General features: G+C 42.8%; 1 protein-coding gene across 2 annotated transcripts in view; it reads right to left on the reverse strand.

Moving 5' to 3' along the window:
* The window catches only part of ldlrad3 (low density lipoprotein receptor class A domain containing 3), a 106,399-nt gene extending 80,256 nt beyond the window's left edge, over window positions 1-26,143 (reverse strand). Inside the window, exon 1 of one of the 2 annotated variants that reach the window (XM_034084361.2) lies at window positions 25,792-26,143. In XM_034084361.2, the coding sequence (XP_033940252.1) occupies window positions 25,792-25,846 (55 nt within the window). In that variant the 5' untranslated portion in view covers window positions 25,847-26,143. Of the gene's footprint in view, window positions 1-25,626; window positions 25,656-25,791 lie in introns of those variants that run through there. The other variant, XM_071203478.1, reaches the window with a different exon arrangement.
* Between the last annotated feature and the right edge of the window lie 288 nt (window positions 26,144-26,431).

Here is a 26,431-nt window from a genome sequence, read left to right on the forward strand (position 1 = left end):
AACACACAAGGCCAGCCACACAAATATGTTATTATAGGCTTGAGTTGCTCATCAATCCAGAGGAGGTAGCTTACCCTGTCAAACAAGCACTATCTATTCCATTCATTCTGATTTCCTACATTTGGCCCATCACTGGCACAGAACTAAATGTCAACACTCTCCTGCGTCTCTTTCATCATGCAGTCGACTGTCTCACAACACACCGGTAAACAGCACACACCCTTCATCCACCGCCGCGCCGCGGGACCCCTTACTGAGCTAAATGGCATTTCTGCAGAGCCAGCCTGAAAGTGAGAAATAATGCAGCCAATGCACAGGAGGAGGCTTTGTGCTGACCCTACTGTATGTTCCACTTTGAGACTCAAGTTTGCTTTAGTCACACTGAGCTATGAAGGTGACTGGAAGCAATCGTCTGCAATCAAAATCTTAGGAAAAGACATTAGATTAATAAAGAGCTAAACTAGAATGTAGTCGTGAAGTGCAGACCTCCAAATGCCTTAAAGTGTATTTACGTGCTTCTTGAATGGTCCATTTCCAGAGTTGGAAAGTTTTTCTTCGACTGAGCTGTGTTCATGAGCTTAAACAATATGTGTTGTTTTGGTTAAAACCTTTAAAAGGTCCCCTATTATACTGTTTTTCATCAATATATTATAGGTCTTAGATACAAAACATGTCTCTGAAGTGTTTGGCTGAAATACTAAACAGATCATTGCAGCATTACCCATAATCCCCTCTGTTTCAGCCCTGTTTCAAAAGTGCTGATTCTCTGTTTGTTACTTTAGATGAAAATAAGGAGCCCCTCCCCACGCCCCTCTGAGAGATATTTGGTTAAAAAGAACACAATGGTGCTCTAGGAGGAGATTCAGGTGATAAGGTAGGGGGGAGGGGGGTATTACCTTGGTTGGTGATTGGCTAATGGTTACACAAGCCAGAAAATCGTTATGACATCACAAAGTGGCCAAAATCTGATCAGCTCATTTTCAAACAAGTTTTTATATAAATGGATCAGAAAAAAAAGTGAGCGAATCTTTTTTCCTGAAACGTTCAGAGTCTCTTTCCACAGAGGGGACACGTCTTTATGTATACAAGACATGAACAAGTGGATTTTACATAATAGGTGACCAGTGGCGGCTGGTGGAAAATATTTCTGGTGGGGCTGTTGATAGAGTGAGTAAAAAAATTTTTTTTGGGAGAAATGACCCCTTAAATTAGGACTTCATGGTGATGTAATGGCGCGTTTCCAGTGCAGCGCGGAGCTCGCTATGCTGCGTTTAGACCGGACGCGATGCGAATATTCGCTTCGCTCTAAACGCTCCTATCGCATCGCTCTAGTCCAGTGACCACCAACTGGCGGCCCGCGGGCCACATCCGGCCCGCCAGACATTCTCATCCGGCCCGCACGACAGGGGTGACTGTGGCGTTAGCTGAGTGGTTACTGCGGTTTTTTTACAACGTTGTGAGTAAGGTGCAGTACCGGAATCCAACAGAGAGGCAGCAGCTGCGGGACAGTAGACTGCGTACTGCGAAACCTTCCCTGCCTTCAAGAAGAAGTGACACTTCGTTGTGAAGAGTCTGCTTTGTGCACTCCGCGCAGCAGTAGCCCCGCTGCGACGGAGTCCAACAGAGAGGCAGGAGCTGCGGGACAGTAGCCTAGAAGCAGGGTTGGGTTGTAAGTTGTAACCTAGACTGGTTGTAACGGAATACATGTAACGGAATACATGTAACGGCGTTACGCAGAATATAAAAATCAAGTAGGCTAACTGTATTCAGCTGGCGTTACATTTCAAAAACGAGTAATCTGATTACAGTTACTTTCATAAACCTGAAGTGAATACATTTTGGAATACTTATTGGAGTTATTGGTGGAAAAGTTTCCTCACAAAATGTAATATTCATTACCGGCAGAACTGTGTGCACACTGCCCAGCGCTGCAGCATGTCTGTGAGTGAGAGAGATGCAGCGTGTCTGTGAGGCCCCGCCCCCGCACGCAGTGAGAGAGATCTCTTTTAAAATATATTGAAAGTTAGAAACGGAGATGGTTGGATAAAATGTGCAAGATAACGTTTATGTAGCATTTCTTTATTGTCGAAATGATGACATTTCATAACGATCAAATCAAAGTGAATGGCCTGCTGAATGCATGGGGTAAGTGACTGGAACAAGTTTTAAAAGTTATTACATCGTTTCAGATAATAAATTAAAGGTCCGCAGTACCTGAGCGTGCTCCACTAGCATTGTGGACTATATAAAAATCACTGGCCCGCGATTGTGTCTATTGGATATATTTTGGCCCTTGGACAAATGTAGTTGGTGATCCCTGATCCCAGTCGCTCGAGTTTCATCGCAGCTGCCAGCTGTGTTTACTCGCATCATTCAAACAAGACGCGCTGGCTCGGGAGCTACAACTACAACAACATGAACATATTTTACAGTGATTTAATTGTAATACACGTTTCAAAATGATGCCGAAGTAACAACATACTGATACCGGTTAGTAAAAACCATGAATTAATGCTTTGACAAGTCTGCAGACAGACGGCAGGCGAAACACTCTTTTAAAATGCGTGGTTTCTAAATGGAGCTTGGCTATGCTAACGTTGTATATGCTCCGACCGTCCACACTCACAACAACGGCCTACAGACATAAATAAACCAGCGACTGTATTCTCCATGACACAGACAGTCTGTGGTTTGTACTTTTGTCTAGTTTCTGAACAGATCATATCTGTCCCCGGCTGTTTGAAGAGCAAGCATGGGAAACAAAAGATAGCATTTACCTGTTTGCATCCAGCTAGCCATGTGAGAAGCCTTGTTGATACGTTTTGTCTTTGAGCTTGCTGTGATATATACAAATCGGGTTGGTCCGGTCCAAGGTCTTTAAGTATCAATTTATCTCCCAAACTTCTCCTTTCAAAAGGATTGGAGAGTAGCTCTTGTACGGAATTGGGTGCGGAGCACTGCCGACCGAGGTTCCGGCGACTCCACCTGCACACCATTCTCATCCAAATACTGCGTCACCTTGGTCACTCACGAGTAGGGTTGGGTATCGTTTGAATTTCCACGATTCCGATTCTACTTTTCGATTCCGGTTCTTAACGGTTCTCGATTCCGATTCTTTGAGGGGCAGGGTAAAAAAATGATACATGCTTCTTCCACCAAAAAAATTACATTTATTCGAGAAACTTTTACACAGGTTAGTTTAAAGTAATATTCACATTAATCAGTCTGTTTATATTCACTGCTATGTAACTTTAACCTGAGAACCCCTGAAGCTACAACAGTTCAACTTTTAAAAACAGTTCTTGTTGAGAAAAACAAGCATATCTGCCTTCTCAGGCATACCGGGAAGAAATGTTTGAACATTTTGAAGTAAAATGCTTCAATCTGGTGCACACGCAGAATTACTAGAGACTAGATCTAGGGGGTACAACTCCAAACACCCATATGAAAAATATCGGTTTACATTTGAATAATTAAATAACAAATAGCCTACATGTAATGCATTTTATTTTTGTTGTTCATTCATATCTTATTTTACTATTTTATTTATCTCTCCAGTTTAAAACGATATGTCTGGTTTACTGTCCTATAGTATACATTGGAATGATTTCAAACCTGTTTTATCCCAATAATTATAAAAGAGTGCCTTGGAAATATGTGTTTACATAAATTGTGATCAAAACGTTTGAGACCCACTGAGATAACTTAGACTAAAGTGAACTATCTAAACACTGAGAGTCCTTTACCTCACTGAGCTGAAGTTATCAGCCTCTCAGTCTGACTGGAGAGGACTCTCCCTCCACATCATTGTAGAAACATCTTCTTCTTCCGTAAGAGCAGCTAGCACCAGATGCTAATAACAACAGCGCCGGTTCCAGTGCACCCTCGTGAGCTGCGGTTGCCAGATAAGCCAACATCCCCCATTTTCATCACTTGCAGCGCCCATCGTACAGGGCAAATGAAAAGTGTAACCGGGATGAAAAGGGTGTTACATTTACTTAATTATGAATGTTGTTACATCAAGGCCGAAAATTAGGATGAGCACCAACGGTCAAAACATTTATTTTTTCTCCCAGAGCTGTCAGCGCAGCGCCTCCACAGATCTGGCGCCCTAGGCGAACATTTATAATGCCAGTGCGACAGGCCGGCCCTGGTCTCAGGTTACACTGTAGGAAATGTAGATACAACGCTACATTTCCCGCCCCGCTGCAGTCATGCAGTAGGCTACGGAGAGCGGCGAGAAACATTTCCTCAGGAATCGAAAAGCGGAACCGAAATTCACATTTCTAAATGATACCGTTGGAATCGAAATGTTGGAACCGGTTCCGAACCGGAACCGGTTCTCGGTACCCAACCCTACTCACGAGTCTAAAAAACAACATGGGCGCCGACGTGAGCGCCCACGTGACCAAAATATTTGACAGCGCTGATTGGCTGAAATTATGTTTCGGCGGCACAGTTTACTATTGAGACTTTTGCAACCTGCTGGTTGCTGCTGTTTCGCTCGGGGGCTCTGCCCGGTAATGATAAACTAATGCCATGGGCAAGGCCAGGCAGGAAACATGTGACTTATCAGTAACTTTAGACATCGTAACACAATTTTAAACGAGATTGTATTGTAGATTATACATTTTTGTGATACCAATTGTATGATATTTACCTTGTTCATTAAAAATTAAAATATATATATTTTTTAAATATTTTTTTTTAAATATTTTATTTAATATTTATTTTTATTTATTTTTTTGTATCTGGCAAGAGGTGGGGCGGCGCCCATAGCGCCCCTATGGGCCGGCCGCCACTGTAGGTGACCTTTAAATACTACCTTGAAAGTCGTTTCCGAGTTGTTGTTTCGACTCAAGAGGACATTTGCTTTACTTTGGATGGATTTTTAAGTCAGATGGTATAGCACAATTGCCCAATCTCGCAACATTAAGAAAAGTTAACCATAGTATTGCCCTGCGATTTGTTGTAATGTGTTATTTCTTGTCCCAGTCTCTCCCTTCCACCAAGTTTAATGACAATATATATTCTTACTGTAATCATGGTGAACAAATTGGGTATGAAAAGTAAGATTCCTTTGCTGTGGTGGCTAGTTTTAAAGATGCTTTTTATGCAAGAAAATGAATCCCAGCAACTCAAATGCCATAGCTTTATGAGTTGAGACGAGAGTAATTTCAAAGTAGCAAGATGAAGAGATGGAAATTGAACTATTAATTATTCGAGGAAGAGTAAGGCTCATTATGCAGAGGAGAAGACGTACTGAGGGTATGATGAGAGGAGTGGGAAGGAGGAAGAGAAGTTGCACTCTTTTACTTAAAAAGTGCCTGGAGAGAGGGATAGATAAAATGATGGAAGCAGCGAGCGCTCACCAAAAAAAGGCACATTCTGCCTTTGTCTGTCTTCTAGTCCCGTGGTTCCTAACCTTTTTTCCCAAGAGCCCCCCCAAATGACTCCTGTTGGAAGGTGCGCCCCCCCCCACACACACACAAGGGGGGGGGGGGGGGGGGACAGCGGTAAGTAAAGTTTAAAAGTCTCAAAAATGCTACAGCTACTGTCACAAACTAGATGAATGTGAAGTATTTTGTTAAAGGAGGATGAAAGCGTAATTAAGGAGCACTATTGGAGTGACTTTGATGGTTATTGGACTCAGGATTCATTCATTTGGATTCCCGCTGTACAGTATGAAGAAATTAAAGGACGGCGCGGAAGTGGAAACAATTCACAAAGGGATTAAACTGTTTAAAACACATGCTCAAAGTAAGCCGGATTTTGCCGATGTGTTTATGTGGATTCAAAAGTCGTAAATAATTTACGAAATGGAAGAGACCGATCTGATCGGAGCAACTGTGACAAATAATCCAACTGAAACCGGCATGGACAATGACTATGTTTTTAAAAATGTGCTTATCCAGAAAAGCCCGGTTTGGACACTTTACGGGCAGAAGAAACATTTATATTAAAGAAAGAATTATACATTTCTGTCTTTTTATTCCTTTAATAGCTACTAACTAACTACTAACTTGAATTGTTATTCAAATTAATTATCAATTATTTTTTATATTTTAATGTAATGTAGAGACAAGGCTTTTAGTGACAATCATGTATTGCTTTACAATTATATGTACAAATATATGATATTTGGCCTCAAATCATCTGAGGCCTGGCGCCCCCCCTGCGATCTTTGGCTCACTGTTCTAGTCTATGTATTAGCAAGTAATGAGATCCTAATTGTGTAGCCAGGTCATGGAGTCACTGCAGGGGTTGAACATCAGTGTGAACGAACTTTATCTGCCATAAAAACTGGGACAAAGGCAGCGTGAGAGGAACAGAGAGGGAGCACAAGGTGAGAGGGAGAAGAAAAAGAGGGATTTGAGATAGAGACACTACATTAAGGAGAAGGGGTGAGGGGGAATGATTTGGGGCAATGGAAATGTTTATTTCAACAGATGAGGCAAAGTGCCAGTGGCCGTTGCCTGTGCTCTCTGTGTCTTCCTCTTTATCTGTCACGTCTCTCATTTTCTCTGTATAATATAATATCTACTCAACCAAATGGTAATGAGTCAAAATGGGAATAAGTCAAATGGAGGGCCTTCGTTTAGCAAGTGTGTGAATAGTTTTCAGCGTGGCAGTTGATGGTGTAACTAAAGGTCATTGCAAGATTTAAGTCTATGTGCTGTCGGTAAAAGGCCAACTTAGACATAGAAGCAATGTGACAGGAAAAGACATGAACGGTGATGAGAAAGGTCAGGAGAGTACTAGGTTAGCTATCTTTCAAACTGGTGATTACAGTTGGGGCAATGAGTTCACAGCATGCAGTCTCATTTTCTCTGTTCGGTTAATCTCTGTAGAAAGTGCATGTGAGGTAGACGTGTTTTTCTGAGGGTTAATGAGTTAGACTGTGTGTGCAGTCGCACATAGACTATTTTTTCATTTACATCCATGTCTACGCAACGGCGGTGTCGACAGCCCCCCGTTGTGTCTCCTGGTTTCCACGTTATTCATCTTTGCTGTTGAGCCTGCTTCATCTGGCTTCACTTCCCCTCTGAGAGATTATCTGCATTACTCAGACCCATAATCCTGTTAGATTTACTCACACACAGACCTTAATGTTGTCATGGTAATGGTTAAAACGTACTCTCACACTGCATTGAAAAAAGCTGCATGTGCTCATTGGGCTATGAACATCATTTCCTTTTCACTGTGTAACAAGTCATGCTGCTGCTGCTACATATCACATGCAGACTCACGCTCAGAGCAGCGGCACCTTGACCCCTTTATAGATTCTACTGGGTCAATATCACTTTCTTATCCGGCATTCTTATTCTGACGATTCAATCGTTTCTGATGGCCCTTGCTTCATTACCAACCAGGACAAAAATGTGCTGCTTTAGCGGCTTGTTGACCACGTAAATGAGCATCAATCAGCATGGGCATTAGCGCCATACACCTCATGTCTCTTCACTGCAGCTACACCGGTGCGGTCTTTGGTAAGGGAACAACGGTTGGTGGTGGGTGGAGACGGCTAACCTGACAGAGACGCATTGCTGGAAAGGCTCTGCATGAAACCGGCAAAGACACCAGACCAAATGAAAACAAATGGCATTCTTCTAAAAGCAGCTCCCCCTGTTTGAGCTTGGTTTTAGAAGGTTTGTTTTTCTTGGTGGGTTTATTCACTTTAATGTGAGCTTGAGGTGAGATAATTGGGTTTGGTTCCAAACTCTCACTGGTGCTGATCTGAGTTCTGCTTGTACTTTCCTGTGGTGAACTGTGTGTATTCACTCCTAACTAACAGTGTATGTGTGTTAATGTGTGGATGTATGATCTGTATGTGTGTACTTTGATGAATAGTGCTTCTTTCCACTCCTAAGTGTGCACTTTTGTGTAATAGTTATGGGTTTTTCTACACTGAGGTCAGTCAAGGAGGAATCTCTGATAATCCATCATAATCAGTCGCTGTGCTGCTCCTTCAGGACAGATGAGATCCTGACCCTTGGCGGACACGGTGGAAATGAGAATCACATGAGGGTGAAATGTGATGTTAACCAGCTTCGATATTTTTTGCACACATTTTAGATTTGATTGGGGGCGGCGTTGACATTGCAAGCAGGTCATGGGATCTCAAATAGCAAGCATTTTTGCAGAAGCATTTTAAGGTTGATTTTTTTTTCTGAGCACATTTATCACCTTAGAATTGTCACTTGTGAAATGTAGATGAATTGAAAAATCACAACACCTGTTTTATTTTGTACTGAATTATGGACATTGACTGTCCACATACATTGTCTATATATGGACATTACCATTTTGGCTATTTCACGTTTCACCAAAATGTATTAAAGGTGGGGTAGGTAAGTTTGAGAAACCGGCTTGAGATACACTTTTTGTTATATTCCATGGAATGCTCTTAACATCCCGATAGTAATGAATATCTGAAGTGCTTTGACAAAAAATCCATAAACAAATGTCATCTGTGGAAGCCGTAGTACTGTAAAAAGCACGACCAATCATTTTAGCCGGCCCGGCTAAAGTAACTGGTTGGCCTACCTGCCTGTCAGCACAAACTTATCTCGTGCCCTCATTGGTCATGTGTGCGTTCGTGTGTGTTGGAGGAGGGGCTCTGTAAGGAAGTAGCAGATTTTTTCCGGTTGTGTATTTTCAAATTCTAGCGATCTCGAGCTGGTTTCTCCAAAATTACCTACCCCACCTTTAAGATAATAGCTTTGTTTAGTAAATTATTATTATTTTGTATTTCAAATTAGAAATTATAACCCCTATAATAGTTTTAGCTTTTGTAGGTTTACAGTATGTTGTTTCGTAGCTGCAAAACTGTAAAAGGACACTATCTCTTACATCTATACAAAGGAGAAGACTAGTTGGTCTTGATTATTTTTTTATTTCATTAAAATATATTACATGGTACATTATATTATCTTTCATGGAATAAGGCAGGCGTTAATTAAATATTCTTGCCTAATTACAAATATATACTGTACGAATTCCCTTCACGTTTGAACCGCGTCGCAGCACACTGTCAAGACATCAAAAGCCTTGGAATGTCATTACACAAGTCTCCAGAGTGGACTAACTTTTGAAGTGCATTAATACAAAGCTCCATCAGACTGGGAAACCCACCAATCCTTCATTTAGTATCCGGAGTCATTAGGCGCGGGACTGCTGGGCTGACATATCGTCCTGGGCATTGAAGAAATTAGTTAAATCTAAGGCCTGCAGCTTCTCATTAGAGAAGGCTGCACAGAGATGGACTCAATTACCATCTCTGACACAGTAGACCCTGGCAAGACTAATGGCTGTAGCCCAAAAATGACCTAAGCCAGGCCTGAACTTCATGCCCTCTCCGCCATTCCAAAACAAACCCTGCTCTTCTTTCATCTGCCCTCCACTCTATTCTGCTTTCCCTAAAAAATATACAGTGAAAAATTGGGTTTCTGCTTTCTATTCCTGAGGAGCAGGAGCCCTATTATGTCCTGGTATTCATTGAACAAGTGTAAAGAATTCATTTTGCAGCCTAGGGCCTCTGCCAAGCCATGGTTGACAGGGAAGCGGCATTAAGGCAATTAACATGGGTTTCGCATTTGATTTTGGCTGGCGAGACTGTCTCTGTAAACAGCAGGCGGGATAAGGTGATTAGTTCCTGTGAAGATGAGCGCCTCGCCTCCCCTGGTCCCTTTCCAAGAGAGGATTACCCTTTGTATATATTGTGCTTTCACACAGCACCTTATACAAACACTAGTGTTGTCACAATACCAACATTTTGGTTTCGATACCGATACCAAGTCAAGAATTGCGATTCCGATTCTTTTTCGATACTTTTCTTAAAAAAAAGGGAAACAGTCTTAAATGTAATTATTGTGCTTTATTTCACACCAGAACCATAACACAAACTTTTAAACAATGAGAACAATAAACAAAATAAATGACAATAATTCGTATTAAATAAAATTAAGCATCAGCTCAAACAACTTTTTTGTTTTATAAAATATAATTTTTTTTATATTTTATTAACATGTAATAGTACAGTAATATAAATAATTATTGGCAAAATGTATATTGCAGATGTTAGCCACATTGGTAAGTTAGCTAAAAAGATAGCCATATTAGACAGTTATCATTGCCATTAATTGCCTAGTCAAACTACGAAGAAGTTCGTTTGCCACAATATAAATTACACTTGTTTGACTTAGATGTGAGGGCATGGGCTTGAGAATGATGTAATTATGTTATCTATCAAATTCGCTAACCTGTCTGTCTTTAAATTCTTTAAACAGCTCTGGATGCCGGTCGGTGAGGTGCTTAGCCAAGTGACAGTCTGATGTGTTGGTTCTCTTGGTTTGCAGGGATCTAAATCATTTCTCACAGACAGGCCTCGTGGTGTCCGTAGGCTTGCCCTCACTGTCAGAGATATAGCTCAAATACTTCCAAATTTAGCTTCTGGCGTCTTTTTTGTCAACAAGCCGAGGCGCAGCGGCAGTTGCACTCCCACTTGCAGCCATGTTTCTTGTTCTCATTCATAACACTCCGTTCGATGTCTCACTATGAGATGCGCCTCAACGCGTATGCAAACAGAAGCATCAATCTCATTACGCCAATCCTGATTGGCTGGTGATCTTGACGTCAACGTCAGGGAATCCACCCACCCTTTAAGTAGTTTGCGCTACGACGCAGCGTCATTCAAACACCTCTTCTCGCTTCAGAGCACATCTCGATTTATCAGTAACCGGGCTAGCTTAACGGGCCACAGACTGAACCCAAAGCTAACATTCGGTCGACGGGCGCTTGCCGGTTACTTTTTTGCTTTGCAAGAAGACTGAGCAATATTAACACACCAGTTAATATTGTAATCTGCCTCGCCGTTTCTTTCTGTCGAAATAACGGTAAGGTTTGATTTTTTCTTCAAGCTAGTAACATACCTGTTGCTAGTTTGTTCTTCCCTCCACACAGACACCTCGGTAAAGAGGACGTTCTCTTTTCTCTCTCACACCAGAGGAGACAGAGATAAAAAAAAAAAGGTATTAACACACCAGTTAATATTCTTTAAAGAATAAAATCTACACCGTCGCCTTTTTTTCTTTCGGACTAACGGCAAGGTTGGATTGTTTTCTCAGTAACGTACCTGTAACTAGCGTGTCCACTCCACGCCGACACCCCGGCGATCGAAGATGGACCCTTCTCTCCCTCACACCAGAGGAGTCAGGGACTCGGAGGCTCGGCTATGCGGCTGCGGGTTTAAGATTTCAGGCACAGACTCACACCAGGTCTGCTCGTCCTGCCTTGGGCTGGAACACGCCCGGGAGGCTATCGATAACCCCGGCTCGTGCGGGCATTGTACCTGCTTCACCATGAAGAGCCTCCGCCGACGGTTAGCACGCCAAGCTAGCTTGTCGGGACAGAACCCCCTCATGTCCGCTGATTCGCCAGCCGGCAATCAAGACATGGTGGCGTCCGCCGCAGAGATTGAGCCCCGCGCTGTGTCGGACTGGGGCTCAACAACAGCGACAGCCACTGAACCGGAGCCCCACGCCGTTTCAGGCTGGGACCCGGTGGCGGGAAGAGCGGAGCTCCCAATTGGACCTCACCATGGTTCCACCCGCGGAGGATGTCCTGGAGTTGGACTACATGGAGGACGAAGAGGATACCTCTGAGTTCCTCCTGTCTGACTCAGATGAGGATGGCATCTTCGTCTTCCAGGGCACTCAACGTCTCCTCGCTGCTGACCGCCTACCAGGCGGAGCTCTGTGAAGACATGTCGAGCAGACCTGAGCCTGCCGTGTGGGACGAGATCGCAGCGATCACGGACATTTGCCTCCTTGTGCAGTGCTGTGCAGTCCAAGCCACGGGCAAAGCACTGGGAATGACTGGTTCACATCAGTCGACCTGAAAGATGCGTATTTCCACATCCCAGTATACAGAGTACTTCCCTTTCGGCCTGTCTCTCAGCCCGCGCGAGTGTTTGTACGGTGTACGGAAGCCGCGATAGCCCCGTTGAGACAACAGGGTATTCGCCTGGCAACTTATCTGGACGATTGGCTCCTTCTCGCACAGTCGGAGCAAGAGGCTATTACGCAGACGAATGTCCTCGTAAAACACCGGTTTTGTAATAAACACAGAAAAGAGCATGTTGTCTCCAGCCCAGACTGTACTCTTCCTGGGCCTACGCCTGAATTCGGTGCCCTTTACAGCCCGCTTGTCAGCAGAGAGAGTGAAAGCCTTCAGGGCTTGCCTCGCTCATTTCCAGCCACGCAAATATGTTCTCTTCAGGTCATGTCTGCGGTTGCTGGGGCTCATGGCGTCAGCCATTCTGGTGGTACGACTGGGACGCTTACACATGAGGGAGTTTCAGCGCTGGGTAGCTGCCCTCAGATTGGACTCCGCGCGTCATGGCGCGCGGAGAGTGATGGTCACTATGAAATGCGTAATGGCTCTGCACCACTGGCTACACCTGACTTTTCTAGTACGGGGCGTGCCTATGGGTGCTGTCCTATCGCGGAAGGTGGTCACCACAGACGCATGTCTGACGGGCTGGGGGGGTATATACAAAGGTCGACCTGTGAGGGGTCTCTGGAGCAGAGACCTCCAACGGTCACACATAAATTATCTGGAGCTTTTAGCGGTGTTCCTCACCCTGAAACGCTTTCTGCCTTTTCTCAGAGGACAGAGGACAACATGACCACTATATCGTATATAAACCGCCAAGGGGGTTTGCGTTCTCTCCAGTTACACATGCTGGCACGCAAACTGATCTTATGGAGCTGCAGACGTCTCCTCTCTCTGAGAGCGACGCACGTACCAGGAGTGATGAACCTCGGGGCTGACCTACTGTCCAGAGGTATACCACTTTATGCAGACTGGACTCTACATCCAATGATTGTGAGTCAGCTGTGGGTGCATTACGGCCGAGCCGCGGTAGATCTGTTCGCATCAAAAGAAAATGCTCAATGTCAGCTGTTCTGTTCAATGCGCGATGTAAACGCACCGTTAGGCGTGGACGCGCTCGCGCACGTTTGGCCTCCGGTCCTTCTGTACGCGTTCCCAACTCTGGACAGAGTGAGAGAACAACGCCACACACATATCCTGATAGCTCCGCACTGGCCTGCAATGTACTGGCTGGCGTAGATATATCAGCTGCTGTGCGGGCAGCCGTGGCAGCTCCCGCTACACAGGGACATACTGTCTCAGGCGGGGGGGGGGCGATCTTTCACCCACACCCAGAGCGCTTGGCACTATGGGCCTGGCCCGTGAGTGGTACAATCTGAATACAGTGGGGCTCCCTCAGAAGGTGATAAACACTATTCAGAGTGCGAGAGCTTCCTCCACCAGGTCTCTCTATGACTGTAAGTGGAGGGTGTTTGAGGAGTGGTGCCTTCAAAAAGGACACATCTCTTTTCAATGTCCTGTCGGGGTGATTTTATCATTTCTACAGGACTTAATTGATAAACACAGAGCTTTCTCTACGATCAAAGTGTTCCTGGCTGCTATTGCTGCATGCCATGTGGGCTTTGAGGGAAAGACGGCTAGCCAACATCCTTTGGTCTGCCGTTTTATGAAAGGGGCTCGCAGGCTCCTCCCTGTTTCCAGGTCACTGGTGCCCTTATGGGACTTGGCAGTGGTTTTAGATGGGCTCACTCGACCTCCATTTGAACCCCTGGAAGAAGCTGACATGAAACACCTGTCACTGAAGACAGTGCTGTTACTGGCTCAGGCATCTGCCAAGCGAGTCAGTGACATTCATGCGCTCTCTGTACATCCTTCATGCACTCAGTTTGCCCCGGGGCAAACGAGAGTGTTGCTGAAACCCAACCCTGCCTTTATACCTAAGGTGGTTGGCTCATGTACCCCCATTGACATTGTGGCATTTCCTCCGACGCTGTGTTCCTCTGAGGAACAGCGGCCGAATTTGCTGTGTCCAGTTCGTGCTTTACGCATCTATATGGACAGGTCAAAAGAGTTTCGTTGTAATGACCAACTCTTTGTGTCCTGGGCTAACCCTCAGAAGGGCAAGCCCGTTACCAGGCAACGGCTCTCCCACTGGATTGTGGAAGCGATTGCTCTGGCTTATACGAGTCAGGGTTTGCAGGCACCAACGGGCCTGCGTGCTCATTCTACTCGTGGACTGGCTACATCCTGGGCTTTGTTCAAGGGTGTTTCCATCCAAGACATCTGTGCAGCAGCGAGCTGGTCCTCGCATTACGCCAATCAGGATTGGCGTAATGAGATTGATGCTTCCGTTTGCATACGCGTTGAGGCACATCCCATAGTGAGACATCTCACTTCATGTTACATGTTATAGAAGCCTGGGGTTACGTAAGTAACCTATAGTTTTCTCACATGCTCTGGCAGCTAGCACGTGGCCGCGTGCACGAGAGAGGGGAGGGACTTAGAACGTGCTTGAGAGGGGCGGGACTGCAGGCACGGCTGCAGTGCAGGGAGTGGAAGCAGAGCGCTGAAAACTAGGGGTGCAACAACTAATCGACTTAATCGATTACCAAATTAGTTGCCAACTAATTCAGTCGTCGATTCGTTGGTGACGTCATCACATGTGTTTTACGCGCCGTTAAGCTCCAACGTTATTGGTCTTTTTATCGGTACTGGAGACATTTAAAAAAGATATGTCATGTATTATTGCTACAAAAACATTATATCACAGTCTTAGTGTCGCCTACTCGTTTCTAATGTGCAAAAAGACAAACAAATGCGTCTATGATGTATTTTCGATCAGACGAGATCTCTCTCCCCCGTCTGTGTGCGAGGGGGCGGGGCAGTTTACACACACGCAGCTGCAACATGCAGCAACACACTGCGGAGATGGCGGAGAGAACGCGCTCCGAGGTGTGGTTAAACTTTACCCGTCTCGATGTGGAGAATGCTCGTTGCCAAAAGTGCAATAAGAGTTTAGCATGTCAGGGCGGTAACATGAGCAATTTGTCTAAACATTTATCAAAAGTGCTCCACATCCAGACGGAGGAATGTACTGGGTTCGACTGTCTTTCTAGCAGCTCTGTAGCCCCGTCCACGAGTAATGTTTCCACGTCAGGTGTTATGTATGCTAGCAGCAACACGGAGTTAACTACATTATACAAACATGGGTTAATGAGAGGAAACTGAGTTATTTATTTTGTTAAAGTTTCAGCTATTCTGTTTGCAGTTCTGTCATCAGATTATTTAATACGATTTGTTAAAACACTGTTGTTTCTTTTGATGTGAAATATTATTTATTTTATTTAAATTAAAAGCTATGTTAATTTTGTTCAAAATGTGTTTAGTTAATTTAATAATATATGTATTTTTGAATCAAGTATTCATCTTTATTGTCTTAATTTTTAGTTTCCACATGCCTAAAACAACCTCAAGCTAAATCTAAAAGTGAATGGCTAAATAAGAGCGTTTGAGAAATTGTGCAAGGCATACAGTAATAGTCCGAATAGTCGATTCATCGTTTAATTAATCGATAGATTAATCGATTATCAAATTAGTCGTTTGTTGCAGCCCTACTGAAAACACACGGCTCTTATTAAAACCGCGCTTTCTCACCGGAGTACTTTTCCCCGTCATTCTTAAAGTACACCGTGCAACACACACACACACACACACACACACTAGAGAAGAGAGAGAGAGAATACGCATGGGGAATCAAAGAGAGTGCACTTTAAGCAAGGGGCCGACAGCTCAAGGGGTTAAGCCATGTTTTTGACAACACGGAGGTAAAGTTATGTGTCCTTTCACACATTAACTTCCTAACTGTGCACCGCCTCATCTCCTTCAAGCAGACTTCAAAGTATCCCTGCTTGCCTTGACCCTTGTATCATCCATTTAACACAGAGACTAATTCTTTGGATTCAGCTCCATTTAATAAGCAGTTTCTCAGGTATGTAATAATGGGAAATTCAATATCAATATCAAGGGGTCTTGAGTCGAAGCTCTGAAATTAATTGTGACAAATAGGCAATTATTTCAAGTCAGCCGAATTGAGATTGATCTTATTTGTTCATTTATGCACTCGCCTGGAGGAGTAGCCTCAAGTGCGTAATAGCCTTCACATCACTAGATTGGAATTTCACCTGAGAGGTTGCTAAATCTGGAGTGTTTCCATGTGACTGGGCACGCAATAAATAGGTGAAGAGAATTCCATTGGCTCTGCCAAATAAATGTCCATCTGGTCCAAGAGAAGGGCGGGTCACATCAATCCATTGCACTTTTCCCATGGACAGGAGTGCATATTGGAGAAACTGAGGGTTTGTCTGTTTCATATCATCACTCCGTCATGCCTGGCCAAACACTTGTGCTCTCGGAAAAAGGTTTCTCAAACTACACACATTGCCGCCTGCAAAAATCTTCCTGGCTCAACTATTGCAAGCAAACTTCCCACTTAAATGTGGAAAATAAACAGATTACGATCAATAAGACATACAGCTTAGACTCTTTGGTTCAGATGGGGCAAAATAAAATGTAGTGCAGTCTGCATATCACTGAAATGTCACACTCTACGGCACCATCATTATAATGTAAATTTCAATTCGGCAAATGGCTTGTTTCATGAGCCAGCATTTTTTGTTGCATAAGTCTTGGATTTAGAGTTTACTCCTGACCTATTAAGCAATTCTAAATCACTGTGTTGTGTTTTAGAAGGAGACACATATTCCTAGGAAAAGGTCTCTAAAAGGTCTCTGTAATTCCAAAGATTAATCTAATCTTGCAGATTAATTCATTTGCAGCAATGATATTAGAACAATTACAATATGTGTCACATAGGACTGTGAATTCATTAGTTATCACACTTGAAACATGAAGGATAAAACAAGTCTTTGTGATTGCAATCAAGACAAATGTGTCGAGTCAAAATAACCAATTTACTCATGATTAGATGTTTGGAAAATTGCATCTAATTACAGCATCCAAACCGGTGGATGGAGTCGGGCCGCTCGCATGGATGATGAAACTGCCAGAGCTGTATCACAATTACAAAACAATTGTGCATGAGGTTAAAGGTGTATCCACACAAAACTTCCATACCTCATAATCATAACCGCAGGCATTTGGCAGCTGATATGTATAATCTCCCTACGCACAGGATAAAGCATTGGAAAGTAAGGAAGATAAACACACTAAAAAGAACACAACAATGTATAAAACGCATAAAACACAAAGGGACATTTTTAGGCAGCATCTCCTTTTTAACAGGCACCAAATATTACTAATCTATTTTACTTTCCAATTCATTTCTCTTTTGTGGTATATATAAAGAATCAATCAATAAGAGATCCTTAATGTTGCCTGGATTGACAAAGTGATTGTTCTCTGAGACTTTTCATACTTTTTCTAGGCCCATAGTCTATTTAGCGCATCAGCGAGGATCAGTAGCCCCTAATGCTTTCTGCATTTCTCTCTGCATTGTTGTTGACCTTCAAGGTGCTGTTTGTTTGGTTTGACACTGGAAGGCTGGAATTTAAGTCCAAAATAGCCCGTCAGTGTGCACACTGGCTGCCACGGTGGCTGTGAGACACAGTACAGCACTGATCACGGGGGACAGTGGTGGGGCCAGCTGTCAGCCTGCCAGGGCCCGCTCCCTCTCTGACAGCAGGCAAAGCAACACAGGGGACACATGCAGCGGGTCGTTCTGCTCTCAGAGGGAGCACCGTGTTGAAGATAGAAGTGGGGAATCCAAGGTGACCGGCCGGGACATAAATGAGAAAATGTGCTGCGTAAGCTTTAAAGAAAACAATCTATAACTCCATAGCTGCATCTCAATTTAAAGTTTGATTTCTCCAAAGACTGCATGCTCAGACTGAATTCAACAAAATATATCAACAGCTTCAAGGTGAAATATTTCTGAAGGATTACAATTATAGACTGACCAGCCTGACTCCATGACCCTATTAGACTACTGCTTTCATTTCAGACTGATAAGACTTCTTAAAGATTTCTGATTTAGGTTATAGGTTTTCTTAAACTATAAAATGCAACAACTTGATAAACAAGAAGTTGTTTAATAACCTTCCTATTTTTTAAGCATAATCTCAGTTTATAGCTGCCATAGGCTACAACAATAACATGTTCTGTGGCCATAGTTATTGAATAAAAGTATTAGTGGCAGGAAATCCTCTGCACATCTCAGGACTGGTCAGATATTCTTCAACGGTGAACTGTCTTTCTGAGGACACATTTCCTGATCTGGGACACATCTTAAACTCCCATTCAGTATTTACAACTTTTTGAAAGTACCTGAAGTTTGTTATTGAGATTTAATCAAATTGACACAAGATGTCTGTGTTACATATTGTACAATTACAATGTAATATTATAAAAAGGGGACCCTTGGTGGGTCCCAAACCTTCCCTTCTGTGCAGATGAGTCACGTAGTTTACTGCTTGGTTCTGTGGTTGCTGAAGTATTGCAAGTGACGTACACCCTGCATCTGAAACCATCTTATTTCATCAGTAAAATTACTTAATTGACATTAAATACACAAATAATGTCAGATGTGATTGGTAACGTCATTACATTTTTCCATCCTTTCAGTCATGGTTAATTGAAATTAACTTTTGCTTCTGCCCCATTATTCCTTGCTGCTTCTGGTGAATGGTTTGCTGCTTTAGAGAGAATGGAATACTGCAGCTCCACTATTTTCTCATGTACAGGGTGTTGTTTATTCTAAACTGTAAAACTATCTTATCCAAGTTGAGGAGAGAGAAGCTGTTTGAATTGATCTTAGGGCCAAAGGCTCGAACAAATAATGTTTTTTTAAAGTTACATCCCTTCTCCAGGAAAACTAAAAGAGAAATGACATTATTTATATTTGACAGTCCGCTGTAAGACTTAACATTAATAGGTAAATCTCCTGTCCTCTCTGGCATCTCTCTCATATAGCCTTACTCTCACATTCACTGCAACCCTGAAATGATCTAGACGTTACCCTGAAGAGCTGTTTTTATAAGCAAATGTCGAAAATCATTCGGACAGAGCATCAAAATGTTTTACTCAAAACAGCTCCCCATCACAAATTGTATGTGCTGCCCGGAGCAAGTGGGCATACATTTCCATGAGAGCACGCTTGAAACCAGAAGAAGCAAAGAAAAAAAAAAAAAGATGGGTCAATTACACAAAGACGGCTATAAAAATGTCTAAGCCCATGCCTGACGGCAAAACCTTCATACAAATTCAAGAAACGGAAAGAGACTTGGTGTTATCTGTGTCATGTCAGGCCTCCTGCACACTATACCAAGGCACTGACAGACAGCAGCAATCTAAAAATCCTCCAGAATAAAGTATCTGCTTCTTTGCTTAACTTGAAAACAAAAATCTCAGCACATCTCAAGTTACCCTTGGACTGGAACTGTAGTAAAAATCAATGTCCAGTCCAAACTGTCCTCCTGGTTACCTCCACTGGGAATAACTATAGATAGTAGACAATCTGACTTCATATTGATAATTTTTTACATAACACACTTTCAGGAAAAGTCACGGACTGGGAGACTTGAATATTTTATTGAAAAAAAGTTACATACAATCAAGAAACGGCTGCGGGTAAAATGTACCCGTTGGTGGTTCTAGTGTTAAAGCTCCACTGTTATCATAGACTGAAACGTGACTCCTGTCATGTGGCTTTGTTTAACAACTATGGGAACTAATGCCAAGCTGGCCCTCCTCAATCCCTGGCCTTCTCTGTGTGACTATTGCTGGAAGCATATCAACCTTGTCAGCCAGCGCGGAAACACAACTCTTTCTCTCTCTGTTTCGTGTTCCAAAGACACGCAAAGATAGGCACAGACTAGGGATGGGAACGATTAATCAAATATTCGAATATTCAAAATTATTCAGGTATTCGAATAATTATTCATGTATTCCAATATGAGTTATGAATATTTTTTTTTATTTTTTTTTTGGGAGTGATGCCTAAATTGATATTATCAAATTGAATAATTCAATGTATATATATATATATATATATATATATATACGACAGTGCCATAGCTAAATGTGTTAGTTGACGTCTAAAGGTGTGTTTTGCTCCGCTCACCGGTCCCTCACAGCGGGCAGAGCTGCAGGTGCTGATCTCTCTCTCTCTCGCGTCCGGTTATACTTCACTCGTGTTTATGTCCAAATCCATCAGATCTAGCTAGTTCTAGTCAATGATATGGCTGCTGCCCCTCTCTACACGCAGATCACGCAGACTCAAACCTCATCTTAGGCCCAAATGTGGCGCAAATGTGCTCCGCAGCCGTTGCGAGGTTCCGGCGCTAACAGTTCATGAGCGTGCTCCCCCGCCCCCTGTCAACACTCGCGACACATGAGTGGCCAGCCTAAACAACAATAAGCGCTGCTTGGCAACCGTGTGTGGCGGCAAAGTACATAGACATTTTGACTGGAGAGATTTAGTTTTGCCGGTATTCAACATATTTTACCAGTCATAGTACGGTAACTATTTACACTCTAAGAAGAGTCCTACATAGACATGGCGTCAAAAAGGAGTAATGTGTGGAAATATTTTGACCAGGTTAGTGAGTGCGGTGTAGAGGTCAAACTATGCCAAATTAAACATATATATATATATATATATATATATATATATATATGCTATACCTTGCTATCAGGGCCGCCTTAATGCACGGGCTGACCCAGGGGCCTACGGAGATCAGGGGCCTATCATGAGCCAATAAAAAAGTTTGAAAAAAAATGTAAAAAGAAAAAGTTTTTTATTTCAGATGTTTTTAAAAAACATTTAAATAAACAAAGTCTTGGCTTTCAGAATATGAAACTTTTATTTCCAAAATCACACGATAAATACATTTTTGAAGCTTGTAAAGGGAAGATGACAGCTCTCACTCGCCACTCACTCCCCCTCCCTCCGGCTGAAATTATGAATGTAAGGCGTATAGTAATCATAGATAACACGGCAGGGTCCGTTACAGTTTGTTTTCATCTAGTTTCAAATAAACAAAGTCTTGTCTTTCAGGATATTAAACTTGATTCGGCAAATTCAGATGATAAATACAGCTTTGAAGCTTGTAACGGCATAATTACAAGCGGAGAACGGAGTAACTTGACGTCACAGCAGGCATAACAACAGCCGGTGTTTCCCCGGGAAACAAACACAACACACACAAACGCAAAATTACACAAACACATACACACACACACACACTCGTGAGCTTCCCCCAGACCGGTAATCCAAACGAAAATATCTTCCCTCCGTCGTATTTTGATCATTTACTCCGCTAATCAATCAGATCGATGGATTCCAGAGATTTTTCTCAAACATGATGACTCCGTAACTGTGTCAGTGGGCACCACTTAACAGCCAATCAGAATGAGAATATGTTTCACATGTGACTTATTCAAATTGCGAGTGATTGAGTGACAGATGAAGGTTGTTTAGGAGAAAAAGTTTGAGAAGAAAAAGTTTTGAGAGTGGCGCTCGGGAAAGGAAATTGTTGAGGGAAAAGGAGTTTCGAGACAAGCAGCTATTACAAAAAAATGCCGAAGCTTACAGGTTATTTTAAACCTGTAGGCCAGGATGAGGAGGAAGGACAGATGAGTTATGTACCGAGCGGCAGCGGTGCCGGCCACGGGGCCTCGGAGCCAAGTAGGCCGTCTGGTTCTGATAGCGATGGAGTAGCGGGAGAGGAAAAACAGACAGGAGGGAGGGAGGGGAGGAGATGGAGAGGACGACGAGGACTTGCTACGTGGAGGGGAGCCAACGGCAACCGGACAAATACATGAGGGATGCCCGATACGTCAGTCATCTGGAGGAGAGGACCAGGCGCGCGTAGTGCAGAGTGGAGAAGTGCGATCACAGAGCCTGCCGAGGCTATAAATGACTTTGATTTGTTGTTTAAATAGGGGGCCTACAAAACCATCAGCCCCAGGGCCTGATGGCAGGTTAAGGCGGGCCTGCTTGCTATACCCGCAACCTCCGTTCCAGCTAAGAGGGTCTTCTCTACAGCGGTGCTGATTGTGAATCGCCTCCACACATGAAAGCTGTAGGCCTATAGCTGTCAAACTGTGATCACCAGTTCAATACATTTGACAAATTCGACTTCGTTTCTACACTTATTTGAACATGTATGTATTTATTTCCAAAGATTCTTGAAAAAAAATTGGGTAAAAAAAAAAATGTGAAAAAAAAAACTTTTTACCCAATTTGTTTTTTTTTGATAGGATATGTACATTTCGGTTAACCGGTTAACCGTTTTTGGGGGGTCGAATATTCGAATATACATTTGCTTTCAAATTCCCATCCCTAGCACAGACACAGGGCTTTTTGGGCCAACTGGCCTGTCTCTGGGAAGCCACATTGCAGAAATACAAAGCATCATAACCAGGAGACAATCTCCCTGTTCTTTGGGAGAAATGACCTGAATACTCGGTCTTTGGTCATGAATACAAATATCCGACCACCTGGCCTGTGTGTGGACTGGTAATGGTCACAGAGAGCAGGTAATGGAGCGCACTTTTATGTTGATTGAGGATACAATTTAGTGTGACTATCAGTTGTCCTACTGAGGCGTTAACGAGATGAGCAAGTGTGCACAAGGTCTCTTAGACTCTCAGATATTGCATTTGTAATTGTTTTTTTGTAGAGAGTATAGTACAGTACAGTTGGGCTGGGCAAGGCTAGCTTGTGAACAACCCCTGAATACTTGTGCTTAGTGAGCATAACAGCAACATGTGAGGCATGAAGGTTTCTTCTTAAAAATTCCTCATGGAAGTAAGACATGGACTTTCAGAGCTCTGTGAGATTACGTATTCAGTTTAAATGGATACAAAAATCTAGTAATGAGAGGATGTTAATACAAATGTCAAATGTAATCTTAAACACATGAAAACAAGGGTAAATACAGTATTGCATTGTGTTGGTACGGAGTCTTCTATAAATAAAATGTAATGATCACCAATATTAAAGCTTATGAACTGGGATTGCAGGAAGCAAGGATTCGATAAAGAAAATATTTTTGTGAAAAAAAATCTATCCATAGCAGTATTTGAAAACCAAACACATAGCTGTAAAAAAAAAAAAAACACTGAATTAAAGGAAAATAGAGCCAAAGAGCCTGGTATTGTAATGTATTCAAACATTAGGAGAGTTGCCATATATATCACAATGATGACCTTTAACAAGCAATAATCATCCCAGAGTGTAGGGAGGAATAACCGATGCAAAGCTAATTCATCTTTCCAACATTGTACCTGAATTCATTTACATAAATATTTCCGCTGGTATTGGCCAAACAGACAAGATGAACAGCTTAAATATCATTTCAGGCTGCACACCACAATACTATAAACGCGCCCTGTTGGTTACTGTATTGCAACATTCCATTGTCAGTGGGTAGTGTATGAATATCATGTTGCTTATTAGCACTGATTTATCACTTGCAGCTTAGAGTGAGTGCAAGGCTAGAAGTCCAGTCCAGCTCAAATCAAAGTCTAAGTCATCTTCTGAATGGGGGTATAAAGAGTGGCCTTCACTGGGTCTGATCTCCTAGGACAGATGCTGTACTTACACTGGGACACAGGTTTTGAGCACCTATCATTTGTTTTGAGACATGTACAAAAACTAACAAATTATAAATCTAATAATAAAGATGAAGTTTTAAAAAGGGAAACTAAGAGTGCCCATGCTGTGAAAAACGTTATTCTTTTTTAAGGTGTCCATCTTACCCAGATATTGTTGGCAAATTTACAAAATGTAGTACAACATTTTACTGTCTTTTTAGTCTTACAATTTGCTTTGGCCAGCTGATGCATGATCCTGTATACTATACGCCTCGTTAAGGATGTGAAGTAGAAGCAAGGGAAAAAAACGAAATATTGGTATCAGTATCAAAGCCAGTCATACAGTAGTAGACCTTATTTGTCTGATCTGCAAGGCTTACTTTCATTGACAGGCTTAATAACACAAATTGTGGACTGCAAACTGTCCATTGTTCACAGCATGCAAACCAATGTTAACTGTGCTGTGACTTTTTAACATGACATTTTAGCATTTGTTGACCATTTAGAAACAGAGTTATTGCATGGTGAAGGTAACTGCCAATGTAATTGAAGAAAACAAACTGCAATAATAGTATAGGAGAACATTTCTGGCATCAATCACGTGTACATGCTCCAATAGAGCAAAGGAAGGTAGGTTTTGGCAGTCAACACAAAAGCTCGGTTCCACACCTAATATAATGATATTTACACTTCACTTGCACTGACAAAAAAAAAGTTCACATGCACATGCTTGCCATGTGGAACACAGAACACACTTACTAGATGTGTGCTACTTGTGTTCAATAATAAGTGTTAAAATGATATGATGAAAAAATGAAAACAATTCAACAGTCTTGGATTTGTTTACATAGTGAACAGGCATTTTCAGGCATATCCTAAAACTAAAATTGCAGCAATAGGCTTTTTTCCAAGCATAACTTGTCACAGCAGAAACAGCACAGGTGTTACTAATAACATTCACAATGGTTCTGTCTATTTGAGTGTCTCAGTAAGCCATGGAAGTGTGACAGGGAGCTTCAAGCATGCACAATATCAGGACCATAAAACCAAACTAGGTAGGCTAGGCTAAAGAAAGTTCAGCCATCAATATTCACATTGCTTAAACCTGTGCCTTCCCTACAGTGACATGTCAAAACCTCTATATAGTACCAGGAGCATCTAAGAACTGTTTCAGCTATATACCAATCCAATGCACCTGCAGTAATAATGGAGCTCATTAAGAAGTACTCAATATGTGACATAAGTTAACCATTGACAGGAAAGTGTTATCACTAAATGCTTTGACTTCTCTCCATAAAAGTCCTCATGTGAGACAATACAAGTTGAACACACATCGAAAGCATATTATCTAATTGATAAAGCAGCTCTTTACGTGTAAATAAACTATTGGGCTATGTGTTCATCAGGCTTACATCTACAATTGGTATCAATATACTACAATTAGCAGTTGTAACCTACTTCACACATGTTGAGCCTTATCTACACATAGGCTATTTGAAAGTAGTTATTTTAAGAGGAAAGGACAGCATTTTCTCTATTACCATACAAATAGTTTCTTACTTCATTATCATAATTACACATACTTCGAGGCTGTTACCTCGGAATCACTGATTATTACACGTGTTTCTCATTCAATTAAATTCACTGCAGCTCATTAATGAAATGGATAGTTAGCTTTTCAGCACACTGAAATATCCAGAAGATATGTGACTGATTGGAATACCAGCTCCAAACTAAAGCTGTATGGTTAAAAAGTGTAGACTGGAAGTCCTTTGTATTAAGTGTCCTCCACCGGGCACCAGCTGCCATGGCGGGGCTGGACAGATTGACTTGTCAACACTGTCCTGTCAACAACCCCTCGGTCATAACCTAACCCAGAGGAGCCTATAACCCCATCTCAGTAAAACATACAGTACAAGGATATACTCATGGAGGGTGTCAGTAGCAAAACTATTCTCACTCAGAAGTGAAGGGGACATGCGCCCATTCGTCATGCACGGAAAAACTTTAAAACTGCTCACACGGCTGCTGCAACTCCCAATTCCCAGACAAAACCTGTTCAGTCGATACAAATGAAGGTCGGCTAACTTTTGCTCTTATAAGTTGCTTCAATACCTTTTTGCTATGCTTTTACTCGTAGAAATAAAGAAAACCGAAGCGTGTAACAGTTTCAGAGAACACTTCAAAAGATTTTACATTGCCCCCCTTCGTGTAACCCACCAGTAAGCGTGACGGCGCTGTGACAACAACATTAGTTTCCGTGTGCTTCTAAACACTTACCAACAGTTCTTGAGCCTGACCCCGAACCCAGCAGAAGGTACCAGATCCACATCATACGGTCTCCGTTTCCCCCTGCCCCGCCGCGGGGCCGAAAACTGTGGGCAAAGAAAAAAAAACTTATCCGACACAGCTCCACTACTGCCTAGTGTAGCTCACTTATAAGTCGGACTCGTTTTCCCCATCCGACAAAACAACGGTACATTTGGCGTGAGGGTAGTGGGTTCGCGTTGGGACAAAAGTATGGAGTCCGGTTTTTGGAGTGGGAAGGTCTACACTAGGCTTTAGCTGGAGGGGCTTCGGGGTGGCGGCAGGCAGGCTGGGGAGTCGGTCGCTCGTGTGTTGGTGCTGAGGGAGGCGGAGTCGGAGGCGCAGAGGTCGGTCCACTCCGGGGCAACGGTTCCCAATCTGCGGGCTAGGAACCTCTAAGGGTCCCCTCTGGCAAAACCATGTTTGACTGCACCGTTACTCCGAAGCGAAGTTAGCCAACATGTTATTTCACCTACTAGGATATTCACCACAGACGATCAGACAAAGGCGAAACATTAGTGGAATTGGGGACATTGTAGGGACAGAACCTCCAGCTAATAAATGAGCGTCAACGCTTAGTTTTCTCTAGCCTAATATGAAACAGATAGGCTTG

The sequence above is a fragment of the Pseudochaenichthys georgianus genome, chromosome 6, assembly GCF_902827115.2.
Source record: "Pseudochaenichthys georgianus chromosome 6, fPseGeo1.2, whole genome shotgun sequence".
NCBI classification, from domain to species: Eukaryota; Metazoa; Chordata; class Actinopteri; order Perciformes; family Channichthyidae; genus Pseudochaenichthys; species Pseudochaenichthys georgianus.